General features: G+C 36.1%; 4 protein-coding genes across 4 annotated transcripts; 3 read left to right on the top strand and 1 right to left on the bottom strand. All coding sequences in view use genetic code 12, as the record gives it.

Annotated features, from left to right (window-relative positions):
- Nucleotides 1-46: 46 nt before the first annotated feature.
- CORT_0F03470 (hypothetical protein) lies at nt 47-1,087 on the bottom strand (the record flags this gene model as incomplete). Its single annotated transcript, XM_003870651.1, has 1 exon — nt 47-1,087. The coding sequence occupies one exon, from the start codon at nt 1,085-1,087 to the stop codon at nt 47-49; it is 1,041 nt and encodes a 346-aa protein (XP_003870700.1).
- A 1,218-nt stretch (nt 1,088-2,305) lies between these two features.
- On the top strand, nt 2,306-6,397 carry CORT_0F03460 (Mip1 protein; the record flags this gene model as incomplete). Its single annotated transcript, XM_003870650.1, has 1 exon — nt 2,306-6,397. The coding sequence occupies one exon, from the start codon at nt 2,306-2,308 to the stop codon at nt 6,395-6,397; it is 4,092 nt and encodes a 1,363-aa protein (XP_003870699.1).
- Nucleotides 6,398-9,092: 2,695 nt separating this feature from the next.
- Nucleotides 9,093-9,209, top strand: CORT_0F03450 (hypothetical protein; the record flags this gene model as incomplete). Its single annotated transcript, XM_003870649.1, has 1 exon — nt 9,093-9,209. One exon carries the CDS (start codon nt 9,093-9,095, stop codon nt 9,207-9,209), a length of 117 nt encoding a protein of 38 aa, XP_003870698.1.
- A 2,736-nt stretch (nt 9,210-11,945) lies between these two features.
- CORT_0F03440 (hypothetical protein) lies at nt 11,946-13,070 on the top strand (the record flags this gene model as incomplete). The annotated part of the gene is made up of 1 exon (XM_003870648.1): nt 11,946-13,070. The coding sequence occupies one exon, from the start codon at nt 11,946-11,948 to the stop codon at nt 13,068-13,070; it is 1,125 nt and encodes a 374-aa protein (XP_003870697.1).
- Nucleotides 13,071-15,976: the final 2,906 nt, after the last annotated feature.

Genomic DNA, 15,976 nt, shown 5'->3' with positions numbered 1-15,976 from the left:
TTGAACAACAGAAAGCAAAACTGTCACATATAGGTATCTAGCTCCCTTAATATTCTTCAAATTGAGAGTACAATGCAATCAAAACATTAACTCCTCCTAAAACATAAGGTAAAGTACCCAAAGTGGCAGCAAAAGTATGATACAATCCCAAATGTAACAAAGCTTTATTCCACAAAGCACTAGCCCAACTTTCAGTTGTAGCAAATTCAATAATTGAACTTTGTCCAACAAAGTAATAGACTAAAATCTTAGCTAAAGCAAAAATGAATGGGTCGAATGAATAGATTCTCAACAAATATTCATCGTCTTCAATGTCAATAACTCTTGATGTGAAATTGATAAAATAGGAGATAATTGATGGTGAAATAATGGCAAAGACAACCCAAGTTGCAAAAGTAGCAATGGCTTTAAAGTCAAACAATCCGATTAATTCTAATGAAGGTAATTGAGATTTGGCCAAAAGGGGGATATTATCATGGAAAAATTGATGAATTAACTTATTTTCATTTAATGGGACAATATTTGTGAAATTGTACAAGTAAATCAAAAACTCTAATCCCAATTCTAAGAAATTCAAAGTAATTGTAGAACTTAACTGATCTCTTAATTTTTCGGTATGTTCCAAATATGTGATTCCTACAGAATCAGTCAATTCATAAAATTTATCAATGGCATTTTCACTAGTGGCGATTATTGGATCCAAGATAAATTCTTTTAAATTCAATGGTGGCGGAGCTTGATAATCCTTATCGTCTTCATCTTCTTCTTCAACAAGGATAGCTTCCAATCTTTCCTCTTCTTCCTCTTCATCTGCATCATCATCTTCCGAATCCTCTTCATCGTCATCGGAGTCATCGTCATCGTCATCCCCAGCTTCAATAACGGTAACCTCTTCTTCATCTACTTCATTAGCACCAACTTCTTCAAGGAATTTTTTAACTGCATTGACATCCTTGGGGTTTTTAGCAAGATAAGCATCTAATTTCTCAACTAATACCTTTTTGACGTCCTTGGCCGTGGTACGGATACCTAACCTTTTCAATACTTGACTCAAGTCTGCTTTTTTAAACTTGGAAAATTCAGACATTGTTAAAATAGTGTGTTGTAATTGGTGGCTGATACAAACTTTCTATAGGTTTGGTGGGCTTTATATTCTTTATTAACACGAATCGAAGTTGTGGTGATTAAAAAACAATCTTTTTTAAAGAATTGACTTCAATTTCGTAGGTTGGTTAGTGTATATGTACTCTGTAAATATATATTCCAATGAGGTTTTAGAAGATATTTGTTTTGGTTTTATGAAGTCACAACAATGAATTAAATCGTAACAAAAAATAAAATTATTGAGAGCAAAGAAAGAAGAAGAACAAAAGAGACAAAAATACAAAAAGACATGACACACAACCACAAATTATGCGACATACACTTCCTCAACAATGTATGAAGACTTCTACTTGAATTGGATTTTGTTAGTGAGTTTGGTATTAGTATACAAGTAGGTTGGAGTGGTTATTAATGTGTAGTGTTAAAGTTACTGTAAAAGATTTGCTGGCTCTGTTTTCCTCTTTTGGTTGCCCCTGTTTTTTGCAACAATTTCAGCTTTCTGTTTTTCTTTTTTTTGGATGAGTATGGAAGCAAAAAGTTGGTTCATGACGAGTCTTAGGACTTAGAAATTCCTGGCCAGAGCTTTGATGATGAGACTACAGTCCTACAACCCAACAAATCTTACTATGTCATCATCAACCAAGTACTTGCATACGAATTGGAGGTTCAACAATGTGAATTGTATTTTAACTTTTGTGTACTGTAATAAGTTTTGCATCACTTCAAGTTTGTATGTTTATTTTGATTTTCATCTGTTTAGGTTAAAGAGAACCAATGTTTATACATTGACCCAATTGGGAAAAGATGCACTGTTTACATGTAAACATTAAAACGCGCTTTTATGAAAAAAATCCTTACCTTTAGGTGATCTTCTTCTCGCAAAATGATGAGAAAGCAGCAACTTTAATATCAACTTGTAACTTGTCACTGCCACTTGTCTATTCTCCGAGTGTTAGAGTGAGGCTCAATGACTTATTTTCTTTTGTTTATGACATTGAGCCGCATTGCTACCAAGTTGCCGTAAGGGGAATGCAAAGGAAAAATGGTAAAACCTAAAAGGTGTACAGAGTAGAGAAGTGTAGATAGTAGATCTTCAAACTGACATACCACGTATTACTAATCCAAAGCAAGAGAGATACACCCTTGGATAACAAATGTACATATAGCGCATATCAAATAGACATTACACATCACACCAATAATGATTAGCCGACTGTTTACACAAGTGGTTGCCAGATCATCACACAAGATATTCAAGCTAAGGCGACATCTCCACAAGTCAAGCACGTTACGAAACTCCTCTGCCTTGAAGGAGTCACCACGTATAAACCAAGTGGGGATCCAGTACTTGTCCAATCAACTACATAAGAAAGTCTTTCCCACCAGTGAACTAGATGACTATCTCAAACCAAAACACCCAGAACTACTAGAAACAGCGAAGAAACATCTAGAGGCCAATGATCTACTTGGTAAAAAGACTCAAATAACGGACCCTATCAATATTAGTCATTTCCCCGATTTGGTTGGCAAGAGCCTTGATGAACATTTCTACAAACTAGGTCAAAAATCGGCAGAACCATATCTATCAATGGCACAAAGCTTTCTCCTGCCAAAGTCATCTATCCCACCAATACCGTCTCAAGATGAATGGCTTATGCAGCCGGGATGGACCAGATATACACAAGATGCAAAACCCGAACAAGTACTTTATCCACTAGAAGATGAGCTAGTTTTCGATGTGGAAGTACTTTACAAAATCAAAAAGTTTCCAATTATAGCCACCTGTGCATCATCCAAGGCATGGTATGGTTGGGTATCACCAGTGCTCCTTGATGCGAATGATCGATGGAAAAAGACAATCGACTACAACCATTTAATACCAATGAATTGTGCCAAACAACCTAAGTTGATTGTTGGGTATAACGTAAGCTATGATCGTGCGAGGATTTTAGAAGAGTACCATATCAAAAGATCAAAAGCATTTTACCTCGATGGAATGGCAATGCATGTAGCCATAAGCGGCATATGCTCACGACAACGACCCATGTGGCAAAAATTCAACAAAGCACAAACAAAGGCAGAAGCAGAAGAGGAAGATGAAGAGGATTATGATGCGCACGAAGAAGATGAATACGATCCAGCTGTATCTATTCAAGAAGATCCTTGGTTATTGACCGGCTCGCCAAACTCATTAGCAAATGTTGCTAAATTTCATTGTGGAATTGAAATGAACAAAACAGATCGTGAATACTTTGCATCGGAGGATCCTCGAGTGATTGTAAAGAATTTTAATTTATTGATGAACTATTGTGCACATGATGTTGACGCAACATACAAGGTGACAAAGAAGCTATTTCCTGACTTTTTCACAAAAGTGCCGCATCCTGTCTCATTTGCTGCTTTGAAACACTTAGGATCGTTGATTTTGCCAACAAGTACGAAATGGAAAAGTTATATAGAATCGGCAGAATCATGCTACGACGCTAATAGAGCAGAAGTGAATGATACGTTGAAAAAATTGGCATTGGACTTGATACGATTTATCGAGAAAAAGGATTCCAAATTGAGACCGAAATATGAAAATGACCCTTGGTTGAATCAATTAAATTGGGATTTGAAGAGGGGAAGGTTCAAGAAGGATGGCTCTCCTTATAAAAGGAATGCGTATCTAACTGGGTATCCTGAATGGTATAGGGATTTATGGGGTTCTATATCCCCAGCTGGAACTCAAATGAATCTCACCTTGAAAACAAGAATAACACCATTGTTGCTTAAACTAAAATGGGAAAACTACCCCTTATTTTGGACCGATTCAGAAGGATGGTGTTTCAAAGTGCCATTTGATGAAGAAGTGTTTGCATACTTGTTTTCGAAAAATTACGTACGTGCAACATTGACACCTGAAGAGAATGATGCCACACATGACAAATTACACGAGGATGGTAAATCGTATGTTTTGTTCAAGGTTCCCCACCCTGATGGTCCAAAAAAGCGTTGCACATCAATTCTTTCAAAAAACTATATGAAGTACTTTGACGATGGGACATTGACTTCCGAATATGATTATGCAAAAAAGATTTTAAAACTCAATAATGAAGCTTCGTACTGGATGGGTAGCCGTAATCGTATAATGGATCAGTTTGTGGTTTACAACAAAGAAGGAAAGAATAAGTTCTTTGATACGAAAAAGGAGTGTCTTGAACATAAAGATATGGGTATAATTATTCCAAACTTAGCTTCTATGGGTACAATTACCAGAGGAGCCACTGAAAATACCTGGCTCACGGCGTCTAATGCGAAAAAGAATCGTATTGGATCGGAATTGAAAGCATTAATTGAAGCACCAGAGGGCTACTGTTTTATTGGAGCTGATGTTGATTCGGAAGAATTGTGGATTGCGTCGTTAGTTGGTGACTCAATGTTTGGTATACATGGTGGATCAGCATTAGGTTGGATGACGTTGGAGGGAGAGAAACTGCAAGGTACGGACTTGCATTCAAAAACAGCCAGTATTTTGGGAATTTCTCGTAATGATGCAAAAGTGTTTAATTATGGTCGGATCTATGGGGCTGGTGTTACATTTGCTACAAGGTTGTTGAAACAGTTTAATAGTGAGCTTTCGGACGCCAAAACTGAGGAAATCGCTCAAAAGTTGTATGCAAGCACTAAAGGGATGACTCAAACACCACGGTCTCTAGGTCTGAAAAAGTTGTATTATGGAGGTAGTGAATCCATAATGTTCAATGCTTTAGAGTCAATTGCGCATCAACCAGAACCTAAAACACCAGTACTAGGAGCCTCAATTACAGATGCATTGAACGCCAAAAACTTGAAAAAGAATACATACATGACCTCGCGAGTCAATTGGACTATTCAAAGCTCGGGTGTTGACTACTTGCATTTGTTGATTGTATCAATGGAATATTTGATTGAAAAGTATGGCATTGATGCAAGGTTAGCCATAACTGTACATGATGAGTTACGATATCTTGTCAAAGAGAAGGACAAGTACATAGCTGCTTTGCTTTTACAAATAAGCAATTTATGGACCAGAGCCATGTTTTGTGAACAGTTGGGTATTAAAGAAGTTCCTCAATCGTGTGCATTTTTTTCCGAAGTTGACATTGACCATGTATTGAGAAAAGAAGTGAGTATGGATTGTGTAACTCCATCCCATCCAAATCCCATTGTTCCAGGCGAATCATTAAATATAAACCAATTGTTGGAAAAGACTGACAATGGAGAAGTGTTGAATTGTAATCCTAAGTTGATGACATTGAGGACAACCAAATATGAGCCACGAGTTCCGGTGATTCAAACATTACGTAGTGGATGGACTGAACAAGCTCGTATTCAAATGGTCAAATTGCAAGCATCGACAAGTAAAGAAGAATGGATTCAGAATTTGCGACAGTTGAATCGGGTGATCAAGACATATGTTACTGATGAACAGAAGGAGATATTGGTCAAATTACATGACGATCGTGTCAATGAAAAGGCACGCTTTGTAGTTTATCGACGTGATCGCAAAAAGAAAACACTGAACCAAGATGCTAGTAAAGCAACACTGGATTTCGATTTGGAAGTGAAGTTGCAGGATGTGAAGACAAAAGGTAAGGGAGTAAGAACGGGCCCCAGTGAAAACAAGAGCACGAGCATGAAAAAGGCAACGAAAGATGAGGCTACTGAGGATACCTTTGCAAAGTCAAAACAAATGAGCACCAGAAGAAATGAAGAGTCCAATGTCGGCGTTCGGTACGGGAAATCTGGTTACCATAATCCACGATTGGTGATAGATGCAACTCCCAAATCGGCTTGGACCTCGCAAGACACACAACATGAATCGAGTAAGGCTGATGAAACAGTGACATCGGCAATGCATTCCCAAGCACTGCCTTTTCCCACCAACACTAATCCATCTCCGTTACGTCAACCGTCAGCCCAATCATTGCCACCTCCTTATCATTATCCTAGCACTTCGGCTAGAACACATTTCTCAAAATTAGGAATTGCAAACAAGATGGGTTATCATACAATTTCTCCTTTTGTGTATCAAGCTCCATTAAATAGACGTGATACAGTGGCTGGTTTCTCGAGTCGTGAACCTACTAGGTCAAATCAATTAATGGTTGATTGTGATTATGAACTTTGTTGTGGCGACCGATTTGAGACAAGACATCGACTGCGTCGACGACAGATGAGTAATGTTGAAATGCGACTCGCAGGAGAGGGACTTGGTGAAATAGAAGAGATCGGATGGAGGAAAAGACGACGACGAGGAAAGAGCGGGTGATTTGTTTTTTCTTCATGGTGGACTATGTATAATTTGTTACGATGTGTGATGATATTTGAGTTGATGATGATGCTTTGATGCTTTGTTGCTTTGTTGGTCACTGACGCTTTCTGGCATCTACTTCAGGTTGGAATGTCGAGATACTTGAATCTTTGCTTGAGACAGATTAATTGGTTGAAAAGTGGATTGATACAAGCCCCATATGCAATACCGAGGACTTAGCTAAAGCGGTATCTCCACTGTGTTTATTATCAACCATTAAAAGAACAAGTCAACGTTGTTTGGGAGTAAAAGACGGAGAGGCGTATTTTTTCACAGAAATGGGTTACAATATATGGAGAGGGTAAAACTCTGAATTGACGATTTGCAATTTCAGTGTACATCTTTGAACTCCTCGCGTGCATGCAGAAATTGAAATCAATTGGTAGATTTTATATCTTCTTGAATTTCAGACTCAAAAAGCCCGCGTTTGTGTGATGCGTATTTCTCGAAACTAAGTCAAGTTTCTAAAATATAAAGGAGGATGGGCTGCTAGTTGTTTAATTAGATGTGGCACCCGACGTTTTGCTTTGTCACATTCCAGAGAGATGTTGATGACATTGTATCGACCACGATGAGGGAAGAAATGGTATTTTTGTGATAATCTTTACCACCCAATGGATTGTTTATATTGTGGTGTGTATTATTATCATGCCGGTCCCTCACCAACCAAACATAAGCTGTTTGAATTACGTCATGTGTATTGTAAAGTATGTATATAATAAAACTGATTAGATATAAGTCATAAATAAATAAGATATACGAGCCGATATTGATGTCATATATTCGGGGGAAGGGGCTGTAGTTGTGGATATAGTAAATCAAAAAGAGCCATGCTCCATCAGAGGAGAGAAGTATCGGTAGTATTTAGAAGATCAATATTGACATCTTCGGACGAATCGTCAACAGATAATCGGTATCACAAAAAAGAATTTTTTATTTTCATTATTAACCGCCAAACGAGCATTACGAAGAATGAAGCATGACAGGGAATCAATGGTGTTTTTGATAGCATGAAGAAAGACGGAATTATCGCCCATTCACTTTAGCCCTAGTTCGGGTGTACTAGTGATAGTTGGACCTATGTGAATTTAGATACTATGAAAATGTAGTTTCGGCCGACCAGAAAAATAACGGTGATGCTATCCATAAAACCAAACACAAATACTTTATTTACAATTCTATTGTTATTGAGCCCTCTTGTATTGTGCTGTATTGTATTGTACCTAATCCTGTCCCCCATGGAACCTCCAAATCCGACAAAAAAAGTCTTCAAGCCATTCGTATTGTTTTTGTAATGTTCGGATTTAACAACATACACAATTTAATTTTTATAACCGACGGATTTATATTCAACTGTCAACACAATATTTTGTCCAGTAAGAACCGATCCAATTTAGATTAGAAAAATCTTATATTTATTGTTGGACCCTACGCAGGCGCGTTCGGGAGCGATTCAAGAGTAGTTTAAATTATGGATCATCAAAAGAGTTGGAATCAAAAGCATACTCCTAAAGATGCAAAATTTTGTAGCAAACAGGTGTAATCTCTTAATGGTTAAAAGTTCTTCTCAATTCTCCTGAATAACCCGATCCAATCGTGGAATTCTTATAGATCTCAGACCACAGTTATAACCATTTTTGAGATTTGTTTCTGACTCTTCGACTCTTTTGTCAGTGGTCGGGTAATTATTCCGATGTTTTAAATGTTTTGTTTATTGTATATTCTTTAGTTCAGTTTTTGATGTCACAAAGAATCTTTTTTTAACGACACACAGAAAACAATTGCAGGTAAAAAAAAGAAATTCAACGAATTTTAGGTCCGTAATAGCCGTTGGTGTGCTATAACCAGCACAATTTGTTTGAGTATTCGTATATACGAAACACAAGTATTTACACAGTTGAGATCAAATATCAGTTTCGGGAACACAGAGATACCATTATACATTGCATGAGTTGATACATCCACTACCTATGAGGTTTCTTTTTTTGATTACATGATTATTATTTAGCTATTTTCTTGGTGTAGTAAACTTTGATTGCCTCATATCGTATGGAAAAAAGAAGAGGGGGAGGAGAAACCTTTCTGTAGCGGAATTGATTAACTAATACAGTAGCAGCTAATATACTCTCGACGAAGACATATCAGTTACTTTCTCTAGGAATTAGAGTATTTCTTTTAATACTGTTTGTTGATTACAAAGACCGGCTTTGAAATGGTCTTCATTTTGTACTGTAGAAGCGGCTATTTTCTTTCAGTACCTAAGTTTACCTGTCTAAACTGAGAGGGATTCTTTGTTCTATTATACATAGTTGGATTTAGTCAGATGTGCGTATATTACTGCTACTGTATTGTATATGCACTGTTGTTGATAAATTACCTCAATTTGTTTATTTAAACAAAACACAAAATACAATACAATACAGAAATACAAGTACTATTAAATTATCATCAGGTACACTACCTAAATATGTTAAAATCCCTCAACAAACAGAACAAAACAAAACAAACAGAAAAATTTTAATAATATATAACAAACTAAAAAGTAACCTATATAAATATTCAACAATTTATTCCATTTTCCTTCTTCTTTTCCCTTTCTTTTCCTTCTTTCTTCACTGTATTTACACCCTACCCCCACCCCTTAAAAAAAGCAATGTTCCCAGCTGGTGTTATTTTAGTCTTTTGTTTGTTATTCGCTGCTTTCGTTTTGATTAGTGGTGTTTTCATTCACAAGAAAATCAAAGCTAAGAAATCTAAGCAAAGATTCTAAGCTAAGATGAAGACAGAGTTTACATATTACTTTGATTCTGTATGATTTGAAGAATTACCGTTGTTTTTAAAAGAGAATACAATGAAGTGATTGAGAAGTAAAGGGAAATGGGTGTGCTTTGAAAGCGTAGTGTGAAATTGTTGGACTTAGAGTACATTGGAACGGTGTCCAATTTCGCTTTCCAAGACTGCATTCCTTCTACCATTTGATTACAGTGGGAGTTTCTTATCATCATTAACGATACAACCAACTTTTTTTTATATCAATTACCTATAATACGCTATTTTTTTATTACCAGAGAGAATCACTATTTTTATTACTGTTGATGTTTTTTTTCCGATTGCACCATTTTGCTACCACCTTTTTTATTGTGCTATATTTTTATTATCATCAAATTTTTCTAAATATTATTCAACAATTGTTTGATTGGGGAATCATTCAATTGAGGGGAAAGGAATACAAGTCAAACTGATTTAACAAAGCAACTATTGGTTATTTTGTTGGTCAAATTACAAACTTATTTTTTTAACTTTGCTGTGGAGCATTAGTTATACGCTGCCAGGGGTTTATCTTTGGTGGTTTGATGAAGAGGATCATTTCTGATTATCTTTATTTTTTGCTGGTGATGGGTTCTCACTGAGAGAACACTAGCTTTACATTCATCATTTTCGTTATATGATATTTACATGTCTACAATTACACATCGTCATGAAGATTGATTAGTGGTTGAAGAGAAGGTTTTGCAATACTTGAAAAGAGGGGTGAGAGGAAATTGGGGAATTTCCTTTTTCTTGTTCTTTAGAGATTTATACATACCTTGACGTTTTTTTTATCAAAGAATCAGATGTGTGGAAATTGCAGAAGAGAGGAGAAAGAGATGTATCGCAACATTGAATGATGGTTAGTCAAAGGGAATGGTTTTTGATTGGGGAATCAATTTCTGTCTCACCTTTGAAAACGTTGCTTTTTGGTATACATCTTTGTTTTCCAATTTTGCTTTATTACTCACATTTTGATTAATTTTCTTATATAGTTTTTGTTATTGTTACATAATTTTAAAATCCTAATAAACCATAAAAGCCTAAAAGATGAGTGTTTGTAGTAGTTTGATAAGTGTCGCTTTGGTGAGAGTAGGTAGAGATGATGATAATGTCTTCGTTGGATTTGATTTGTTTTGGATCTATTGATATTTTCCCAATACTTTGTTTTGTGTTATCTACATTTTGAAAATAAGTGGCATGTTTGCAAGAAGAAGTCGTAGTGGGTCTTGGGAAAACCTTTAAGTTGCTGCTTTCGCCCACCATAAAGTAAGCGGCCTAGGGATGCTACTCTTCGCCTTAAACATTTGACTATGTTAGTTGATAAGAAGTAAGAATTTCCAAATCTTCAATCTTCTAAATGTCACATAGCTCCGAAAATATGTTGCCAGGAGTACACATCCTCACTCATCCGGCAAAACTAATTATAGTTGCTGTTTCAACTACAGAGAAACCAGCATCAGTTGAACGTTTGACGCAATGTACATGCGATTAAGAACTATACTCAATTTAATTGGTTGGTGTGTTTTGAACATTGTTTAAAGAAAATGAGATGAGCAAAAGAGAAACAATAGAAATGGTAATACTTACACAAACTCAAAACATAGATGTTTAAAGTACACAAAATAAAACCACCAGCTTTATTCGTATTGCTTTTGATGACAAACAAAGTTTTGAATTTTGATTGGACAACTGGTTACTAAGTTCACACTATGAAATATATTTCAAGGTAGTATATTATCATGAAAGGCTGTTCATTTTCAGCCCAAAAAACGAGCCTCAAACACCATATTCTATGTAACCTAAACCAAAAAGTCTTTTGTGTTCATTTCTTTCTCTTCTATTACGTAACATGGTCGTGTATTTGGGTACTCCGTCTATTTCGCTGGTCGTATTCCTCATTATGTTGAACTCAACCATCTAAATACTTTGTAAGCGACATATGTATATAAGCGCTAAAATCTGCCTTTCAAGTGACCCCTCTATTTTCAAAAAGACAATTCCGTGCGGAATACCGAGCCTTCCGGTGTTAAAAGGGATTCTGAAAACTATAACAGTGGGATGGTTATACTAGTTCCACTTAAAAATGTTCTTAAGTTTATAGCAATGTAACTATTTTGGAGTTGTGAATCACTCGGTTCCCATACTACAGTATGTCAACTTTTGTTTTGTTGAGCTGGCTTGTCCAAATTCCGAATTTGAATTATTATGCTTTTCATATCTTGGTCACCTCTTGAGTAATCATCGTGAACAAGCGACTACCTTTGTTACAGATAACGCAAGCTTTACTAACACTTTTCCGTTTGTAATTCAGAATATATCTTCATTGCTCGTATTTCTATCAGAATTGACTCGGTTATTTCCCACTTCACGCTTACAAAACAAACCGTTGTAGCAAAAATTCGTTTTAACCGATTCCTTCTAGTACAGTTTTCCGTTATCGAAAAGAACTACAGTATTGGTCTCTAGAACAAGAAGAACAGGATAAAGATCTCGCAATATAAGGATTACTGTTTTGTGTAAGCCCGAAAACGAGCAATTGCGCATCTTCAAAAATTTTTTAAGACTCTTGCGACACCAAGTCCTATTCTGCAACAGACCCACTGAGCTAAATTCAGGATCCCTAAAGTTTTGATCTCGGTCATGCTATAATATCATCCTATTCAGCCCAACTGAACCGTTTCAGGAGTCTTTTTCTATGTTACATCGTACACGAAGTCAAGAAACGCTAAGTACTTTAACAAATGATCCAAACCTATCATCGTCAACATCTACATCAGTGGTAGACCATCGACACCTACATCATCAAGACGCTAATGATGCCAACGATACCGACGACTTTGACTCGCTGTCAGATTTGGTATCTTATATGTCACAAGATACTTTAATACAACCACAAATGAGAATTCTTAACCATGCCATAGCAGATTTTCGATTCATTAAAGAAATCCCCATACTTTCATGTTATTTGCAAACTGGTGTGCATTTATACCCCTCGTGGTCAGCAACAAGTCGAAACCAACCAATATTGACGCGACCTTCGAAATTCATCAACAATATATTCAAATTGAACAGTCCGTTTTTAGTAATTGAAAGTTATATTCGTGATAACGCCAAGTCAACCAAGACAAACTCAAACAATGGATCTACCACTAAACAAGTGTTTTGTAAAGTTGATTTCAAAATCCAATCGACTCGAATCACATACTATGTTCTCACGTTCCCAACATTAAACAAATGCGTGTTTTTAATCAATAATAATAGCCATTCCCCTAGTGTTGATTTTGAATTGGATGGAACTCATTTCAGAGTAATTGGCGTAACTGGAACAACATCAGCTTTGGGCACCAGTGGGCTAATCAAACTATACGTGATGGAAAATTCACCCGATTTGTTAACTTTTGATACTACAATTGATTTCAAAAAGAAGAAATTAACATTTGGTCCCCAAAGTGAATTGAGTAAATTGATTGATGGCCAAAATCGAGCTGCCATTGATGAATCAATGAAACGAGCTAAGAAATTGATTAACATGCCAGTAGCGCAATATCTTGACCAGGGTGATGTCAAGATTAAGATTGAGAACAATGGAACAGAGTCGAATGGTCAACTGCATAATCATCATCTTGGTGGTAAGAATGCCAATAGTTTTGTCAAGCATGGAGTTATCAAAATGTTTGATTATGTAGGTGGAAGAGGAAGAGGAGATCAAGAAGATGATGAAATGAGTCAAGAAATGATGATGATTTGTTGTGTCTTGTTGGTGTTGAGAGAGCAAGAGTATCGCAAGTATAAAGGTGATAAGAAACCACAATATGTTTAGAGGTGCTACTGGATTGGACTATAGATATGAAATGACAGGGTGTAATATTTACAAAAATGAAAACTACTATGACAAATTAAAGGTGATACCCCATTGAGCCATAGGCTCTATATTGTCTCCGTTGCCTGTCTTCTCTATTCTCTAACTTCAGATGATACTATGTTCTAATCACCCCAATCTAAAGGAAAACAATCAATCTAGCAGGGTGCCATAACAATCCATTCTACAGTCCCTCACACCCCGCCAACACTGCCACCACCACTTCAGCTTCTTTCCTTGCATCACAACTTCCTTCTGACCAGTACCCCACCCAAAGAAACCCACTATAGCTTCCCTTTATCAAGACGATTTTTCCACAATTTTACTTTATGCTTTCCTTGAAAAAATGTAGTCATTTATGTTCAACATGAAGTATATGATAGGGGAAAACCATAGGAGATGGAAAAAGAGATAAGGGGTCAAACACTATCAACCAAAGTAGATGTTTGATCAGAAAAGAAATGATCATTTTAAAATGGTAGTTTTATACGTATTGAATTATTACAAGTTTCATAGTTTTATTATATGAACTGTATTGTCAGCACTTGAATTAGCGCTCAGTAGTAATATTATGGACAATATGTTTTGTCCCCCTTATCGTTATAAGTCTATAATATATTTTTTTTAATGGATCAAAACAGCATTTAGAGTTCCGTTCATTAAGCTAATAATATAGTCTTTTTTTACAATAACATGCGAAACTCTAAAATTAAATTAGTTCCATTGAGATTTATTTTTAACGTGTTAATAAACAAGGTTTCCGGGATAATGATCTTGTGAGTGACATCAATATAAAATAATTTTTGAGAGATTGAAGGGAGGACAATCAAATAGAGGAGTTTTGCAAACATATCATTCTTTTAGGTTCTCCATACGTCATTGTTTCTCGTTTGAGTGGAACTCTCTCCCAAAAAAGTGAGAGTTTCGTAAATTTTGAACACTCTTTATCAACTTTCTTTATCTCTCCATTTATTTCTATTCGCACCCTCCCCCAACGTGGTTCCTTAATCCCGCATGCACTCCACTTCTCTTATCTTTTCAAATGGTCATTGAAAAACAGGCTCTTCTTGTTGTGTTATTTTCACTGAACGTTTACGAAATTGAAGCTTTGTAAAATCCTTGTTTTCTTTTTTGGGGCAATCACTTGCAGCAAAAGCCAACTGTAAAAGTTCTTTGTAGTCATTTAGATTGACAACATGTGTATGTGTGGAAAACTGAGACTATATCTTCTTTTCTCTTCAAATTGACTAGGATAGTAGGTTTAGGTATTTGACTTATTGATGTTCCAGTCCATGATTCTGACGTGGCGGTTCCCAAACGAATTCAAATATAATTCTACCGAAGTCAAAAAAACGAATGTTTTGTGTCAGTCATATACTATAACCCCCTTATCGTTATTCAATCAGTGTAAGAAAGACAAGTACAATAAGAACAGTACGGGTGTGTGTTTACAGTGGTGTGCATTGTGTAGAAAAGATTTTGCGAGAATCAGGTGTGAGGGGTCGTACGTTTGTGCTTTGTGTGTGGGGAAAGTCTAGAATTCAAAATTGAAATGAGTTACAAAGTTGTAACTGGGAAGCAATACCAGGAAAACGTAAAGACAGAGGTACGTAATCACTTACAAAGACTAACAAAGCAGTGATGCCACTAGTGGTTTTGAAACTCAGCGAAGGAAGAGAAAAAAAGGAAAACGGAGTTTACGTTGTGCATAAGTGGGGTAGATCACACAAAAGCTCTTTGATTTCATTAGTCTGAGAAATCAAGAACAAAGAGAAGAATTTGCAACAAATGGAATTACTGAATCAACTTGTAATTCTTTGAACATATCCATTGAACAATGTTACACCAAAAAAAGTAATTAACAAGAACCCGTTAATAGGTTCAGCTTTATTTTCGTATATTCCATGATCAATCTAACTTATTGTAAAGTGTAGTAAAAGACACCGACTTCTCGATTTATGTTTGAACTATATGGCTTTTGCCTTTGGGATGACCAAGATAATCCAAGCAGAGTCGTGAGACCTGCACGTTTTTGCCTATATTGATTTTACTAAGCATAAGCCTTCAATCCTTTTCCTTTGCTTTTTGCTCTTTGCTCTTTGCTATACGTTTTGCTGATTAATAATACAAACAATAACATTTTTTGTAAAGTATTGGCGAAACAATAATGGAAGAACACATTGTTCAAAATCCACTAGCAATATACAATGAATGGCATATACACTACTTATTATTGTCTGTTTCTTCACTTGCAGGTGAATAATTTGTTAGGTCCTTCATTGTTAATTCACTTGTTGCAAACTACAATTTATTGAAAAGGCTGAACAACTTGGAACACTTATAGAGGGGTCAATGTAAGTGTAAGGGTACGGTTAGGAGCCGTGGGGTGATGTGATGTAGAATATTGTAATTTGGTAGAGATCGTGGATCTAAGTGGGGTGGTTTGTAAAATCCACCTCTCTCGTTAATCTTTGAAGATCTTAAAATTCACTAAAACTGAACTTTTGTAAAATAAAACACTATTTAGGGATGAACTCTACATGCTGTGGATTAAGACTGTGAACCATGGAGTGGGGACTCGAAGAGCAATTTTAAGAATGGAAAGAGAAAAGTGTAATGTAATCGAAACAAGGAGGGGAGACAGGAATGTGGTTGCAATGCACAAGAAAGTGTAAAAAGCCAAAACTAAAAAGCCTCGTATTAACGTACCTATTGTAGAGCAATACAACGCGGGTTGTGTGGGTATTATGAAAATAATGACCTGGGTTCAAATAATGTTAGTGGGCAAATGCATGAGAGAGGGCAGATACATTTGCTTTAAACGTTTGGTATTCTCGAAATTCCTATTTCTTTTTGTTGGGAAACAA

This window comes from Candida orthopsilosis (assembly GCF_000315875.1).
Source record: "Candida orthopsilosis Co 90-125, chromosome 6 draft sequence".
NCBI lineage: Eukaryota > Fungi > Ascomycota > Pichiomycetes > Serinales > Debaryomycetaceae > Lodderomyces > Lodderomyces orthopsilosis.
The sequence above is the reverse complement of the archived record's forward strand: the minus strand, read 5'-3'. Positions and strand labels throughout refer to the sequence as shown.